The following is a 14,535-nucleotide window of genomic DNA, read 5'->3' as shown; positions in this document are numbered from 1 at the left end:
CTCAGCGCCGGTGGAGGTGGAGTGGAGCAACCACCTCCGTCGGAGATGACATCATCTTCTCTTCTTCCTCTTTCTCTTTTTCTTGGTTTCATGGTGACTCGAAATATTAGAAAAGAAAAAGAAAAAGAAACTTGGTTGCCGAATGTTAAAGAGAAGAAGTACTGGAAGGGAAGGGTGAAAGAGATGAAGTACTGGTGGAATTTGATCCCTTCAATTGAAGGGTATTATTGGAAATACTAAAATACGATTTTTATACACTATTTTTCAGATTAATTTTAATTAAATTTGTAGATCAAATGTATAATTGTGGCAATTTTATAAATTTGATGACTTTGAAGTGGCAATTTCCTAATTTCATGTTTTAGGGTGGCAATTTTCTAATTTTCATGTTTTGGAGTGGCATAAAAAAAAATTTCCCAAAAAATAATGGCATTTGAACCCTGTTGTAAATTTAAGCTGCTGATAGTGTAAATTTTTAATAACAAATCTTGTTATTTTGGTCAAATTTTCTAATTTTTTTTTGTTTAACTCTAATTTCTTTAACTGATAAAAGTGCATCCTATCATCTTCTTTATTAATTATTAATTCAATCTGTTTTAACGAAGAGTGGAATCAGCCAAGAGATAAATCTCAAATCACTTTTTTTTTTTAATAACGGATTCAATCAAATACATAAAAATACACTTTGTCGTCAGTAGAAACCTAAATTTGTCGTTGGTTTCCAAACCGATAGCTATATATCGCTCTGATAATTAAAATATACAACTATACCATCAGTTTAGAACCGATAACGTTGAGCACCAACACCATCGTTTAAAACCACCTGACAGATGGCATTGGGCATTCAATGCCATCTCCTGCATTTTTCATCCGATGGCAATTAAAGGTTCTTAACACCATCTGTTGGATTCCTCAATCGATGGTAAAAGACACATCATATGTTTTGTTTGAGTTGGCATTGGGTAGATCTTAGATATTTTAGGTTTGTCATGTGTTATAAAATGTATTTTCTTCGCAATCGTGACTCAAGGGAGTTTATGAGCCATCATTTGACAACTACATCTTCTACTTCCCACTTTCATAATCTAAGATGTATCGCCTCCTGAGGTGCAGGAACCCCCAAGAGATGCCATCCATCTTTACATATAGTTGGTGCCGTCCATCTTTACGTCAATTGACCCATCAGTTATGAGTCATAATCGGATTCAAAAAGCTAATCAGATTCAAACCCATTAACTTGTCAGATACACAATTGCAACTCAATCTATATAATTATGTTTATTATAAAATCTGTTCTAATCATAAAATATATTGACACAGCATTGAAATATTTTTCTGAAGTTAATTAAAAATTTGTTTAGCACAATTCAAAGTGAGACTGTTCTTAGTCAATTAGCAAATCCAAGTCAAAACTTAGATACAAAATTTAACCGAAATATAAGTAATGAATAATAAAAGACACAAAAAGTTCGGCCGCCCATCTCCTTAGAATGATAATAATAGACCCCACCGTCAGACATTTCTTGTTCTCTTATTCTCTTTCATTCTATTTACGAAATAGAGTATTATTGATCCGAAAAAAATGAAATACACAGAATTAACCAAAACTCAAAAGGAAATGGGTTGAAGAATTGAACTAATTCGGACCAGAGGTAGACACTACATCGAACCAGGAGTAGATACATTGAACAATTTGTAACATCCCAAAAAATTTAATATTTTCTTTTAAAAATTTACCTTGAATATATTCATAATAATTGTGATTATTTATGTTGAGAAACTTTTTGTCAATGAACATTAGTTTAATAATTATTACCAATCATATATATACTTTTATTACTTTTATTTCTGATTTTTTTTTCTGTTATCAAATTTATAATCGATCCTTTTGAATAACACCGTTTCATTAAAATTTTATCAGTTATTTTGATATTGCATCCCTTCGTATGCAAGCTGTAAATAGATTGGCATCTCTTTGATTTATCTCTATCTTTTTCCGTTAATTATTTACTTATAAATGTAAATAGACGTTATCGTGTTCAACTACTTACACACAATCATTATGACCACTAATAGCGCACTAGGGGTGTCAATGGGTACGGTACGGGTCGGGTGGAGACATTTTCATACCCATACCCATTAAAATTGACCTTATCCATACCCTACCCATACCCATTAAAAATTGATCTTACCCTACCCTACCCTTACCCGTTAATATTATCAGGTAACGAAACGGTAGCGGGTGAATAACGGATAATACTAGTATAATAATTAGTTTTATTATATTTTACAAATTAAACATCAAAAACTCATTCATTTTAACACATATATAATTGCATTTCTAATAAAAAATAAAATAAATGTGCAATCAATTCCAACTAAATTATTTTTTTATAAAGAATAAAAATTCAAAAACACGAATATACATTTAAGTGGGTTAGAAATTGAATTAAATATACATTTAAGTGAGTTGAAAATTCAATTGAATATATATTTGGATTTTATAATTACCCTATAGGGTAACGGGTACGAAATAGTAATTACCCATACCCTTTCCCATTTATTTAACGAAAAAAAATTCTTACCCATACCCATACCCAATAAGCTAACGAAAAAAAAACCTTACCCATACCCGCCTTATCGAATACGATACGGGTCGGATAAACGGCTAAAAAGGTACCATTGACACCCCTATAGCGCACCAAACATCTGCCTTTTAATCAACGCATCCTTTAATCAAAGTCATCATGCATGAACCTTTGGATAATATGCGCCTTTTAATTAAGCAGGCCATTTAATTTACTTTATTAAAACAACCCGTTAATATTTTATTTTGGGTCACCGAATCATATTTTCTTACAATAAATACTTGTACTCTTCATGGTATCAAATTAATTCTTTTCTCTCTCAGACTTCCACGCACAGAAAGAAAAATGATTCTTACAACTCATTCCATTTTACAAAGTAACTACTCATCTCCATTTATTAAGATATCTGCCTACATTCCAAAATCTTCTAATTATTAAAGAGAGAAAAAGGTATGGCAAAGAGAAAGAAATAAAGAATGCTTTCCGTGACAATTATTTTGCTATTCGACTTCAATCTCCGATTCGAATTCTGCCTACATCACAGTGATTCTGACTTCATTGCAAGTCAATTTGAAATTTTGAATGTCTCGCTATCAGGTAATCGGACTTCTCTATAATATGTGTTTTCGTTTTGTATGGTTGATTTGGATATTGGTATTGCATATTGGATTATGATGTCATATTTAACAGGATAAGGGGTCTGAGGTTGGAATTTGATATGTGATTGTAGTCTCCCACTGTTGGTTGGGCTTCCCAGTGGGTTGGCGGCCTTCCAATATTGGATGGATTTCCCATTGGATTGGCGTTTTAAAGAATTGTGTGTTGTGAGAGTTGGGAATTGCCTATGTGATGGGATTCCAACTATGTGAATATGATGTGACTGGTTATATGGATAACCTAGACCGACGTGCTATTCCTGGTTAAATATGCGTGCATAATTTGATGTGTATTTGTGTGGATTAATCCGGTCTATTCGAATGGTTAGTAAATTAAGCCAATAAATAACTGGTTACTGAGCTTTGTAGCTGACTCCGTTTTGTTATTTTGTTTTCATTTCTCTTGGTGACGTAGGTTGACGGGATAAGAAAAGATGCGAAGATGCTTATATAATCACGCTCCAGATGGTAAAAATCTGGGGTGTGACACAATTAGTACTGAATCAAAATAAAAAAGTCAAATTCAGGAGTAGACACTTGCCTACCCCAATCTCTATGTACATCCGCTAGTGGTTATGACAACATGGTGTGCCGCTGGTTGAGGGTTTGGTAAAGGCAGCAATTTTACTTAGCCACTATTTGCGTTTGTTGGAGAGTTATTACTTGAGTAAGTTGTTCGAGTTTCTCTAACAATTTTGCATAGCCACCATATGGTCTCATGGATTCATATATTGTTTTATTGAGTATGGATAGTTTCTTAGATCAATATAGTACAAGAAATTGAAATTAAAAATAAGAATGATAACAATTTCTCTAGATATATTACCAAACAACCTTGTTCTGATACTATGTCAAAATTATTAAGATAGTATAACAGATAATGCGAGCACAATCACTCCCATGAAGCTCCATTCCATCCCTTTGTTTTATTAATTCAGAATAGAATTATAGTATTTTCGTTTATCATTTCTATGAAAAGTGCCCCCTCATATATAATATGATTACTAATCAATCATGTCTTAATTGAATATTTCTTAACACATACATATTTCCATCTCCACATTATTTTCTTAATATAAAATTGTTTAAATATTATTTTGAAGGTAACCAAATCTTCCACAATCTTCTGCCTTAATTCTTTGCTAATTTATTTTGATCTTATGTGATTTACGTCAACGCTGTATATTCCTATAAATATCTTAATAATTGATTGGTAAGAAGAGGAAAATTATATCCGCATTCCAAAAATCTCTGTTATTACATGTGAACAGTTTGATAGCGTGAAGATATGCGATCTGAACTCGGTATTCAACTGCATTAAACAAATGAATTGAGTAAACCACGATAGATGCCTTCAACTAATGCATTCAGTACCCCTCGAGAACTGTATTTTAGTTGACCAAATGAATACATACAAATCAGCAGTTGGTTCTGCGCGATAATCTAAATATCTAGTGGTCAAGTATTTTAATTAAACAAATTAAAATAATTGTACACATCACCTCTGCCTTGAATTATTCTCTTCATGTGATTGTTTGGTTTTTTGAATCTCGAATCTTTTGTCACGCAACACGTGTGGAATATAGTGTACAAATTAGTGAATTTCTAAAAGGGATATTAAAAAATTGGGAACGACTAACATTACTTCCCATTTCGTTCTCTATCTGTCTCTGTGCTAAAAGACAAAAAAAGTATAACGGGGAACCACTAATTGACGCGCACGTGGTAACTACCACCAATGAGTAAGGGTTAATACGATTTTATTTATCGTTAAAACGTATAGTATTCATGCCTACGAATTTAAGTACTATTACTTATTATCTATAATATTCGTTATATGTAAACACAAACTGGAGGGGACCAGTAATGATCAGGAGAACCGCTGACGACGTCTGATAGTCTGGATTGGGGACTGCAACCGTCTGAAAGCGACATTTGCCAAGATTGGACACCACTACAGCGAATCTATATACTAATTATTAAGTATTCATATATAACTAATGAAGTATTCATACATGCATGAAGTAATTTATAGTAAGTTGTTTTTATAGTAAGTATTTTTTTTATAGTAAGTATTCACATCTCTTTCAAGACACCTTTTCAATTCACTTAAAAAATATTTTTTTATAGTAAGTATTCACACCTGACACGGTCACTATTCATATTTGAAGGTATAAAGTATTCATTCGAACAAATGAAGTATTCATATCTAATTAATTTATATATGCAGTATTTATATCTAACAAATGAAGTATTCATATCTAACAAATGAAGTATTCATATGTTAACAACATGAAGTATTAATATCTAACTAATGAAGTATTCATATGTTGCACTCTGACAATCTTCATTGGGTTAGCATGGACTCCCTCTAACGGTGCACCACGCTCTTCCGACGAATCTCATCGGAGACGAGGTAAGATTGTGCCGGATCACACCGGAACTCCTCGTCGGATCTCAACGGTGTACCACGATCCCCTCGCCGGATCTCGATGGTGCACCACACTGAGAAAGAGAAGAGGCGGAGGAGATACTTATTTTGTAAGTTTGTTAGAAAATAAATCTGTTCGTAAATACTGTGAACTGGACCCTCTTTCATTCTCCATAGTTGGAGAAATCAGTTAGACCGTTAGGAGGACTAATAGGGGGCCAAATAGCGAGGGATATAATCATTACTCTAAAAAATTTGTGCACCATGAATTTTAAAACCATCGAACGGACCGGAGCTGCACAACACAAGCTTTCCATTGCATCTATCAAAATCATTGGGTTTCTAGATTTATATTTTAATATTTTTAGATTTTAATGGACAAATATGTAAGTGATATTGAATTGTAAAAAAGTAGATATATATTATAATTTTAATATTTTAAATGGATAATATAATATAATATTTAGAGACTAAAATACTTAATTTTGAAATGTTTGAAACACTTATATATATATATATATATATATATATATATATATATGAGGAGGGATCAAGTTACAACAATTTTTGAGTTATAACAATCATTTTTAAAATTTTCAAAGTCCAAATCGTCGATCCAAACTGTTAGATGTGATCTCTACAATATAATGTGCTTGGAGACCAAATTTTATATTTTTTGAAAATTTTTTACTATTTATTAAGATGGGTACAAATACTAGTCAAATTCAGACCATTGAATTTGTACCCATCTTAATAAATAGTAAAAAAAATTCAAAAAATGTAAAATTTGGTATCCAAGCACATTTTATTGTGGAGATCATGTTGAACGGTTTGGATCGACGATTTGGACTTTGAAAATGTAGAAAATAGTTGTGGTAACTTGTTGTAACTCAAAAATTATTGTAACTTGATCCCTCCTCTATATATATATATATATATATATATATATATATGAGCAAAAGTAGGGTGTGATGTGCTCACCAAAAGGGTTTGGTGAGCACAACTTCAAAAGTATATCGGGTCGGTTTCAAACGACAAATCCAAACCGTTCAAATTTATGTATTTCTTGAGTGATGCACGTACATGTAAACTTTTGAAAATTTTGAATTCATTTGCTACAAGGTCGAGCGGTCAAAGAAATACAAAGAAATGAACCTTTAATAAGTTGTTTTATATATTTATTTTTCATCATTTCTTTGACCGCTTAACCTTGTAGCACATAAATTCAAATTTTTCAAAATTTTGTATGTACATGTATCACTCATGAAGTACATGGATTTTAACAGTTTGTATTCGTCGTTTGAGGCCGATTAGATATACTTTTGGAGTTGTGTTTACCAAACTCTCTTAGTGAGCACATCACACCCCTTGGTGAACTTAAGAACCTAGAATTACTCTCTCTCTCTATACGTATATAATAATTAGTATTTTTTTAATTTAGGTAGGAGGCGCTGTATAGACTTTTTTTTAATACAAAATGTTAGTAAAGCTTTCACACTAACCATCTCCCTTCTCTTTGCCATCTCTACGTTATTTTCATCACCTCACTATTCTTTTTCCCTTTTCTTTGCCTTCTCTTTGGAAGCTAGCAACGCATATTAATTAGAATTTTAACATTTTAGATAGATAATATAATATAATATTTAGAGACTAAAATACTTAAATTTGAAATGTTTGAAAGAGGAGAACTGCTGGACTGGAGAGCCAACTTGATTTATCTTTTGCTGATCTATAGCTGTAATCTGCACGGATCTAAACATAAATCTGAAGGTTCAAATTTAGGTGCACTTGGGAGCACAAAAAGAAGGGTGTAGTGGAACCCTCATCATCATCATCATCATATATATATATAGAGGTAGGCTAATATACAATCGATTGTTCCTGAGGTCCTGTACAACCAAGTCATTTTTCCATTTTTAAAGTCCAAATGATCGATCCAAACCATTCATCTTGTTCTCTATATTAATATGTGTTTGGAGACCAAATTTTACATTTTTCTGAATTTTTTTACTATTTATTAAGCCATTTTGAAAATAGCCGATTTTGAAGTTCAAATAGCCGATTCGAACCTTCCAACATGTTCTTCATAATAAAATATGCTTGAAAACTAAATTTTACATTTTTTGGAAATTTTTTACTATTTATTAAGCCACTTTGGATATCTGAAAATCCTGATGAACAGTAAAAAGTAAAAAATTTCTGAACAACTGGATCGGCGATTTTGAAAGTAGTTTAATAAATAGTAAAACAATTCCAAAAAATGTAAAATTTGGTCTCCAAGCACATTTCAATATGGAGATCATGTTGAGCGGTTCGGATCGACGTTTTGAACTTTAAAAACACAAAATATGTGTGAAGTAAAATAGTCGCTTTACTTCACAACTTACCATAATCTGTCTCTCTCTCTCTGTGTGTATATATATATATATATATATATATATATATATATAGGGTTCGGCTAATTTGCTGCTGGCAGCATTTTAGCCGGAGGTGCTGCCACCATTTTTTTTATTTTCTGTTGTCCAAACAACAAATCTAAACCGTTAGATGTTTAATCTATATTATAATCTACTTGGAGACCAAATTTTACAATTTTTGGAATTTTTTTACTATTTATTAAGCTAGTTTGAAAACCGCTGTTTTCAGTAAATTTCTGCAGCATTGAAATCAGCAGTTTTCAAACTAGCTTAATAAATAGTAAAAAAAATTCCAAAAAATGTAAAATTTGGTCTCCAAGTAGATTATAATATAGATTAAACATCTAACGGTTTAGTTTTGTTGTTTGGACAACAGAAAATAAAAAAAATGGTGGCAGCACCTCCGGCTAAAATGCTACCAGCAGCAAATTAGCCGGACCCTATATATATATATATATATATCCATTCTATTATTAAGGACGTTAGGTGTCTAATCTGCCAACGGCTACGATTGACAGATGAAACTTCGGATTTGATCTCAACTCTCAAATTACATAATTTGTCTTCTTTTGATTCAATGCATATGTTTTATGTATAAAAGTTTAAATTTAGTTAAAAGCATACTCACCACATGTGTTGCCACACGATACATTACAATTAAAATTGAACAAATTCTGAAATTTAGCGATATATTTATCCGTTTCCTAATTTATTTGTTTCTATATTTCTCCTCTTGAATTGAGAAGACTCCATCTTCCATTTTCTTATTTCTTTGTTTCTTTACTTCTTTGTTTCTATACGGATCACAATGAAAATCATTTTTTTTATTTCCTTATTTCTCTTTCTTTATTTCTATACATATTGGTATGGGCAATTTAGAATATATTTTCAATATAGAATATATCAATGTTTGTGTATATATATATATCATAAATTGGAAACAAAGAAGAAGAAAAATATAAATTGGAAACAAAGAATAATATAATTGGAACGTGTGTGTGAATATATATTTCTCTTATAATATGTGTGTATATATATATCATATACATACACATGATAACACTTTTTATTTATGTTTTTTTATATCATATTATATTTTGATATTGAATTGTTGTATGATATTTGATATTAGATTTGAATCGAGCTATTATTTGATATCATTGGTACTTAAAAATAAATAATCATCACATCATCAAATTGTTATCAGAGATCACAATTAAAGTTAATTAAAAATACAGAATCATATAAATTTTCTATTAACATGTGTCTTAATATTTAGATAATTATTATTTTCATTGATATATTTGTTTCTTGTAATATATCATGTTACAACGCACGGGTATAATACTAGTATATATATATATATATATAATCATTTTTTTAAAATTTAGGTACGAGGCGCTGTATAGACTTTTTTAAAAATTTAATACAAAATGTTAGTAAAGCTTTCACACACTAACCATCTCCCTTCTCTTTGCCTTCTCTTTGGCAGCTAGCAACGCATAAGGACTACTCAAATGATACATGATAAGTAACCAGACAATATTGCTATTCAATATAGACTGTATATTAAAACACTGCTTGTGTCGTATTCAATATCACCTGATATCTATAATGATAAATGATATGATTGTATCCTTCTTGCTATCTTGTCAATTATGTTTCTTGATTCCCAAATCAATTAAACTTACAATCAACTACTGAACACACTGCATGCTAGATAATCGAATCCCATCAAGGGCCCATAAGATATCATCACACATTGATCATTCATCTAGATGTATATGAGGGATATTAGTTTTCTTGATATTCATGAGATTCACAAAACAAGTCTATACACGTAGAGGTGACATCCTAATGACTCCCTTTTATGGTGAGTGTTAGACAACAAGTCAACAACTACTAACATATATTTCGCGTGCATGAAACGCTAGACATCTCAGAGATGAGAAAACGACACCACATGAAACATCAATGACACAAACGCAGAATCCATTTGTTGTTCATGTATGATTAATCCAATGTCATATAACTATTATATGCATTCAAGAGATTAAACCGGTACTCTACTGTTTTGATTTGTGAAACCTTATCAAACATTTAATACTAACAAAATCATATTCATAATTAATGTCCCTTGCTAATTACTTTCATTAGGGATATTTAGAGTTCATTACTTCTATTCATTAGTGTTTCACAACTCAGGGTCCTCAACCCTAAATGAAATATCAAGTAATATTGAACTCTAGGAAGAAATTGAACTATTCAATCATTATATAAACAAAATCATAGAGTCAACGTTTGCTCTAGGACAATACCTCTTTCAAAAGATACAGAAGACTAGCAGAAAAACTCATTTACCTATCACACGACACCTAACATTGCATATGAAGTAGGTGAAGTAAGTCAATTTATGCATGCTCCAAATGAGACACATTTAAAAACAGTGTATCGTATTCTAAAATTTCTTCTGGTCAACTATTTTAATTAAACAAATTAAAAATCAATATACACATCACATCTGCCTTGAATTTATGCATGCTCCAAATGATGAGACACATTTGAAAGCAATGTATCGTATTCTAAAATTTCTTCTGGTCAACTATTTGAATTAAACAAATTAAAATCAATATACACATCACATCTGCCTTGATTTATTCTCTTCATCTGCCTTGAATTTATGCATGCTCCAAATATATGAGACACATTTGAAATCAGTGTATCGTATTCTAAAATTTCTTCTGGTCAACTATTTTAATTAAACAAATTAAAATCAATATATATACAGATCATGACATCTGCCTTGAATTTATGCATGATCCAAATGTGTCACATTTGAAAGCAGTGTAACGTATTCTAAAATTTCTTCTTGTCAACTATTTTAATTAAACAATATAAAATCAATATAGACATCACATCTGCCTTGAATTATTCTCTTCATGTGATTGTTTGGTTTCCATTATTCTCTTCATTTGACAAATCCAATTATTCTCTCTCTCGCTCTCCAATTATTCTCTTAAAAAAAAGTTGTGAATCAAGACCAAGTCCTTAATTAGTGTTATCTTTAGACTCGTGATATCCAACTGACAAATCAATTGAAAGTTATAAAGAGTTACGACATCACTTATAAATATATCAAATGTTTTATTTTTTGGCAAATACTCTAAGCAAAAAACACTAAAACTTCACAAATGAAAATATTAAGAAAAAAAATCAGATCTCTAAAAAAAAAAAAAAAAAAAAGGGTGGACCGCCCAGAACGCTGGCGGTCTGGTCCCTACTGGACTGCCCAGGTTCCTGGCGGTCTGGTATGGAACTGGACCGCCAGCATGCCTGGCGGTTTGGTTATATTTGGAAAAACTCAGATTTTGAGGTTACTTTTGTAAAAAACTTTTTTTTTTGGGTTATTAATAAAAATGGCCGCGCAACATGCGTGCAATAATATAATGTACATATGATTGAATTTCTAAAATAGATATTAAAAATTTGTGCACCATGAATTTTAAAACCATCGAACGGTCCGGAGCTGCACAGCACTCAAGCTTTCAATTGCATCTAACAAATTCATAGGATTTCTAGATTTATAATTTTTAGATTAATGGATAATATAATATAATATTTAGATATTAGAATTTTAACATTTAGATGGATAATATAATATAATATTTAGAGACTAAAAATGCTTAATTTTGAAATGTTTTATATATACACGAAAATACGTAATTTAGAGACCAAAAATACTGTATACAAAATTCATGACAGTAGAGCTACCGTTGCCAACTTATCGGTTTTGCTGGACCATATTTTGTTACATATTTTGGTCAACTTGTTAAGAGTGATGGAATTGCATAAATTAAAGCTGGATGAGTCACATTGTATATCACTCTATTAATTCAGAAAAAAAACAAATATTGATCTATTGTAGGGACCAATATGTGTTATGCATGGAATTATAGCTTCCCTCTATTTATTTATCTGAAAGTTGAGGAAATGCAAGAGCAGTGCACATAGCTATCTCAAAAAGAATGGAACTCTTACTTAGTTTGTTGTTCATCGCACTAACCATCTCCCTTCTCTTTGCTATCTCTAAGTTATTTTCATCATCACAAAATTCTCCCCTGCCGCCAGGCCCCACCCCACTACCAATAATCGGAAACATACTAGACTTGGATGACCAACCACACCGTTCATTCGCTCATCTCGCAAAGGTGTATGGCCCTATCATGTCTCTCAAACTTGGTCTTACCACAACCATTGTTGTCTCCTCAGCTGAGATTGCACGTGAAGTCCTACAAACTAAGGATAAATTTTTCTCTGCCCGACCAATGCCCGACGTAATACGCGCTGGCAACAACCATGATGCAAATTGGCTCTTTTTTCTTCCTACCACGTCTCCTCTATGGAGCCGCAATCGTGCAATTTGGGCCACGAATATCTTTTCGGTACCTAGCCTTAAGAAAACTGAAGAGATTAGGGCACAAAAGGCACATGATATTATAAGCATTTTTCGTAAAAAAGCAGGCTTTCCCATATGTATTGGCGAGATAATTTTTGCCGGACTGCTTAATATGATGTCGAATGTACTATTCTCGCAAGATGTGCTTGATATCAACTCCGAGTCACGGCAAGAGTTCACTGAGTTGTTGAAGGAAAACTTGAACGAAATTGCAAAACCTAACGTCTCTGATTTGTTTCCTTTTCTAAGGTTTCTTGATCTTCAACGTAGACGGCATAATGCTACAGGCCACAATAGACGATTTTATAGGATTTTTTCTATTATTATAGATGCTCGCTTACAGTGGAGGACCAGCAATGGAAAATACTATGGTGATTTCTTAGATTCCTTGCTCGATATGTTTGCAGAATCAAAGATAACTTATCAAGAAATTGTATTGCATCTTCAGGTAATTTATCTCATTTGTTTCAACACAGAGTGAATTTATTTCAGAGAATAACAGCATGTCATTTTGGGTATATTTCACAGCATGCTCAGAAAGCTAGAAGTTCTAATTTGTTTATTAAAATAGTAATAATTAGTTACAAATATAATAATTTTTTTTTTAATTTTAAAGTCATAGTTTGACAAATAGATAAGATGGCATAATTAAGTTAGTATGGATCTACTTTTTCCGTGAACTAGAATGCTAACAAGACTTATGTAGGCAAAAGACAGAACCCCTCATGTCCTATAGCAGTATCTGGTATCAGTTGTTCCATAACTGACATTGCCAACAACATGACAATTTACATTTTCTGTGCAAAAACTTCCATACAAAATGCATTCATAACAGGTTAATATTTCCGTCATCAGGAACTTGTAGGGGCTTCAAGTGAAACAACCTCAAGTACAATTGAATGGGCAATGAGCGAACTACTTCGCGACCCAGTCGCCATGGCAAAAGCTCAAGCCGAAGTGCGGAACGCTTTTGCATCGCGTTCTTTGAGGGAATCAGATATAATGAATCTTCCATACCTCCAAGCAGTAATTAAAGAGGTAATGAGATTACATCCAGCCGGGACAATACTCCTTCACAAGGCCATGAAAGATGGATTGGACCTCGGTGGGTATAGAGTGCCGAAAGGAACGTCAGTGTTTGTAAACACATGGGCTATTGGACGGAACCCACAATTTTGGAATGAACCGGATGTGTTTAGACCAGAGAGATTTTTGGAGAAACAAATCAGCTTTTATGGGAAAGATTTTGAGTTCATCCCGTTTGGATCCGGGAAGAAAAGTTGTCCCGGGTTGCCATATGCTGCAAGGGTACTACCTTTTCTACTGGCCTTGATGCTTGCAGAATTTGATTGGAGGCTTCCAGATGGGATGGAACACAAAGATATAGATATGTCGGACAACTTTACGAGTGCACTTAAGATGGCGGTTCCCCTTCGTGTAGTGCCTATTCCAATAAATACTTGAAGTATGGTGTGTTACCGATCTTAAAAATAGTTATGTTATTTTTGTTTGAAATTATGAGTTTGTTCCGAAAATAGTATTTATGTATGGAGGAACTTTGTGAGTTTGAATTGGTTGGTCAGTATTATATATAGTATATACTGATCAACAACAGGTTGTAGTGGGAGTGATAATATTGCATTGCTATTGTACACTATATCTATTTTTATTTGCTAATTAATGTCTGGGATGGAGATGGCATTGTAGTATACAGTAAGTTTCACATTTACTAAACGAGAAAAAATACAGTTGCAAAATATATTTTTTTTCTTTTTGTTAATTTTCATAAATACACCTCTAGTTTAATCTTATGTACATGATAAAAAGGTTCATAACTCAACAAGACATGAGAAAGAGACGTAGCATCTGTAAGCATCACACAATTGCACAACTATGATACAGGCGTATTAGTCATTTTAAATCAAGGTTCTAAATAGTGTTTATCGCGTCATAGCGGGAAGCCTACAAAAAAAGCTATAGCAAATAG

The 14,535-nt window shown here is 32.3% G+C and overlaps 1 protein-coding gene and 1 long non-coding RNA gene across 2 annotated transcripts in view; one reads left to right on the top strand and one right to left on the bottom strand.

Annotated features, from left to right (window-relative positions):
* Nucleotides 1–14,535, bottom strand: part of LOC144549200 (uncharacterized) — a 44,263-nt gene that overhangs the window by 10,499 nt on the left and 19,229 nt on the right. The window lies entirely within an intron of this gene.
* Nucleotides 12,079–14,247, top strand: LOC144549213 (cytochrome P450 76M5-like). The gene is made up of 2 exons (XM_078297942.1): nucleotides 12,079–12,996; nucleotides 13,404–14,247. The coding sequence occupies exons 1-2, from the start codon at nucleotides 12,118–12,120 to the stop codon at nucleotides 14,010–14,012; spliced, it is 1,488 nt and encodes a 495-aa protein (XP_078154068.1). The 5' UTR covers nucleotides 12,079–12,117; the 3' UTR covers nucleotides 14,013–14,247.

This window comes from Carex rostrata, chromosome 34 (assembly GCF_964058835.1).
Source record: "Carex rostrata chromosome 34, lpCarRost1.2, whole genome shotgun sequence".
Lineage (NCBI taxonomy): Eukaryota > Viridiplantae > Streptophyta > Magnoliopsida > Poales > Cyperaceae > Carex > Carex rostrata.
Note: the sequence above shows the minus strand (reverse complement) of the source record. Positions and strands in the feature narration are given on the sequence as shown.

Bases quoted from the DNA above. Each gene is read 5' to 3' on its own strand.
- LOC144549213 (XM_078297942.1), top strand. From the start codon at position 12,118: ATGGAACTCTTACTTAGTTTGTTGTTCATCGCACTAACCATCTCCCTT. The intron at 12,997-13,403 runs GTAATTTATCTC...TTCCGTCATCAG, and splicing joins AAATTGTATTGCATCTTCAG to GAACTTGTAGGGGCTTCAAG.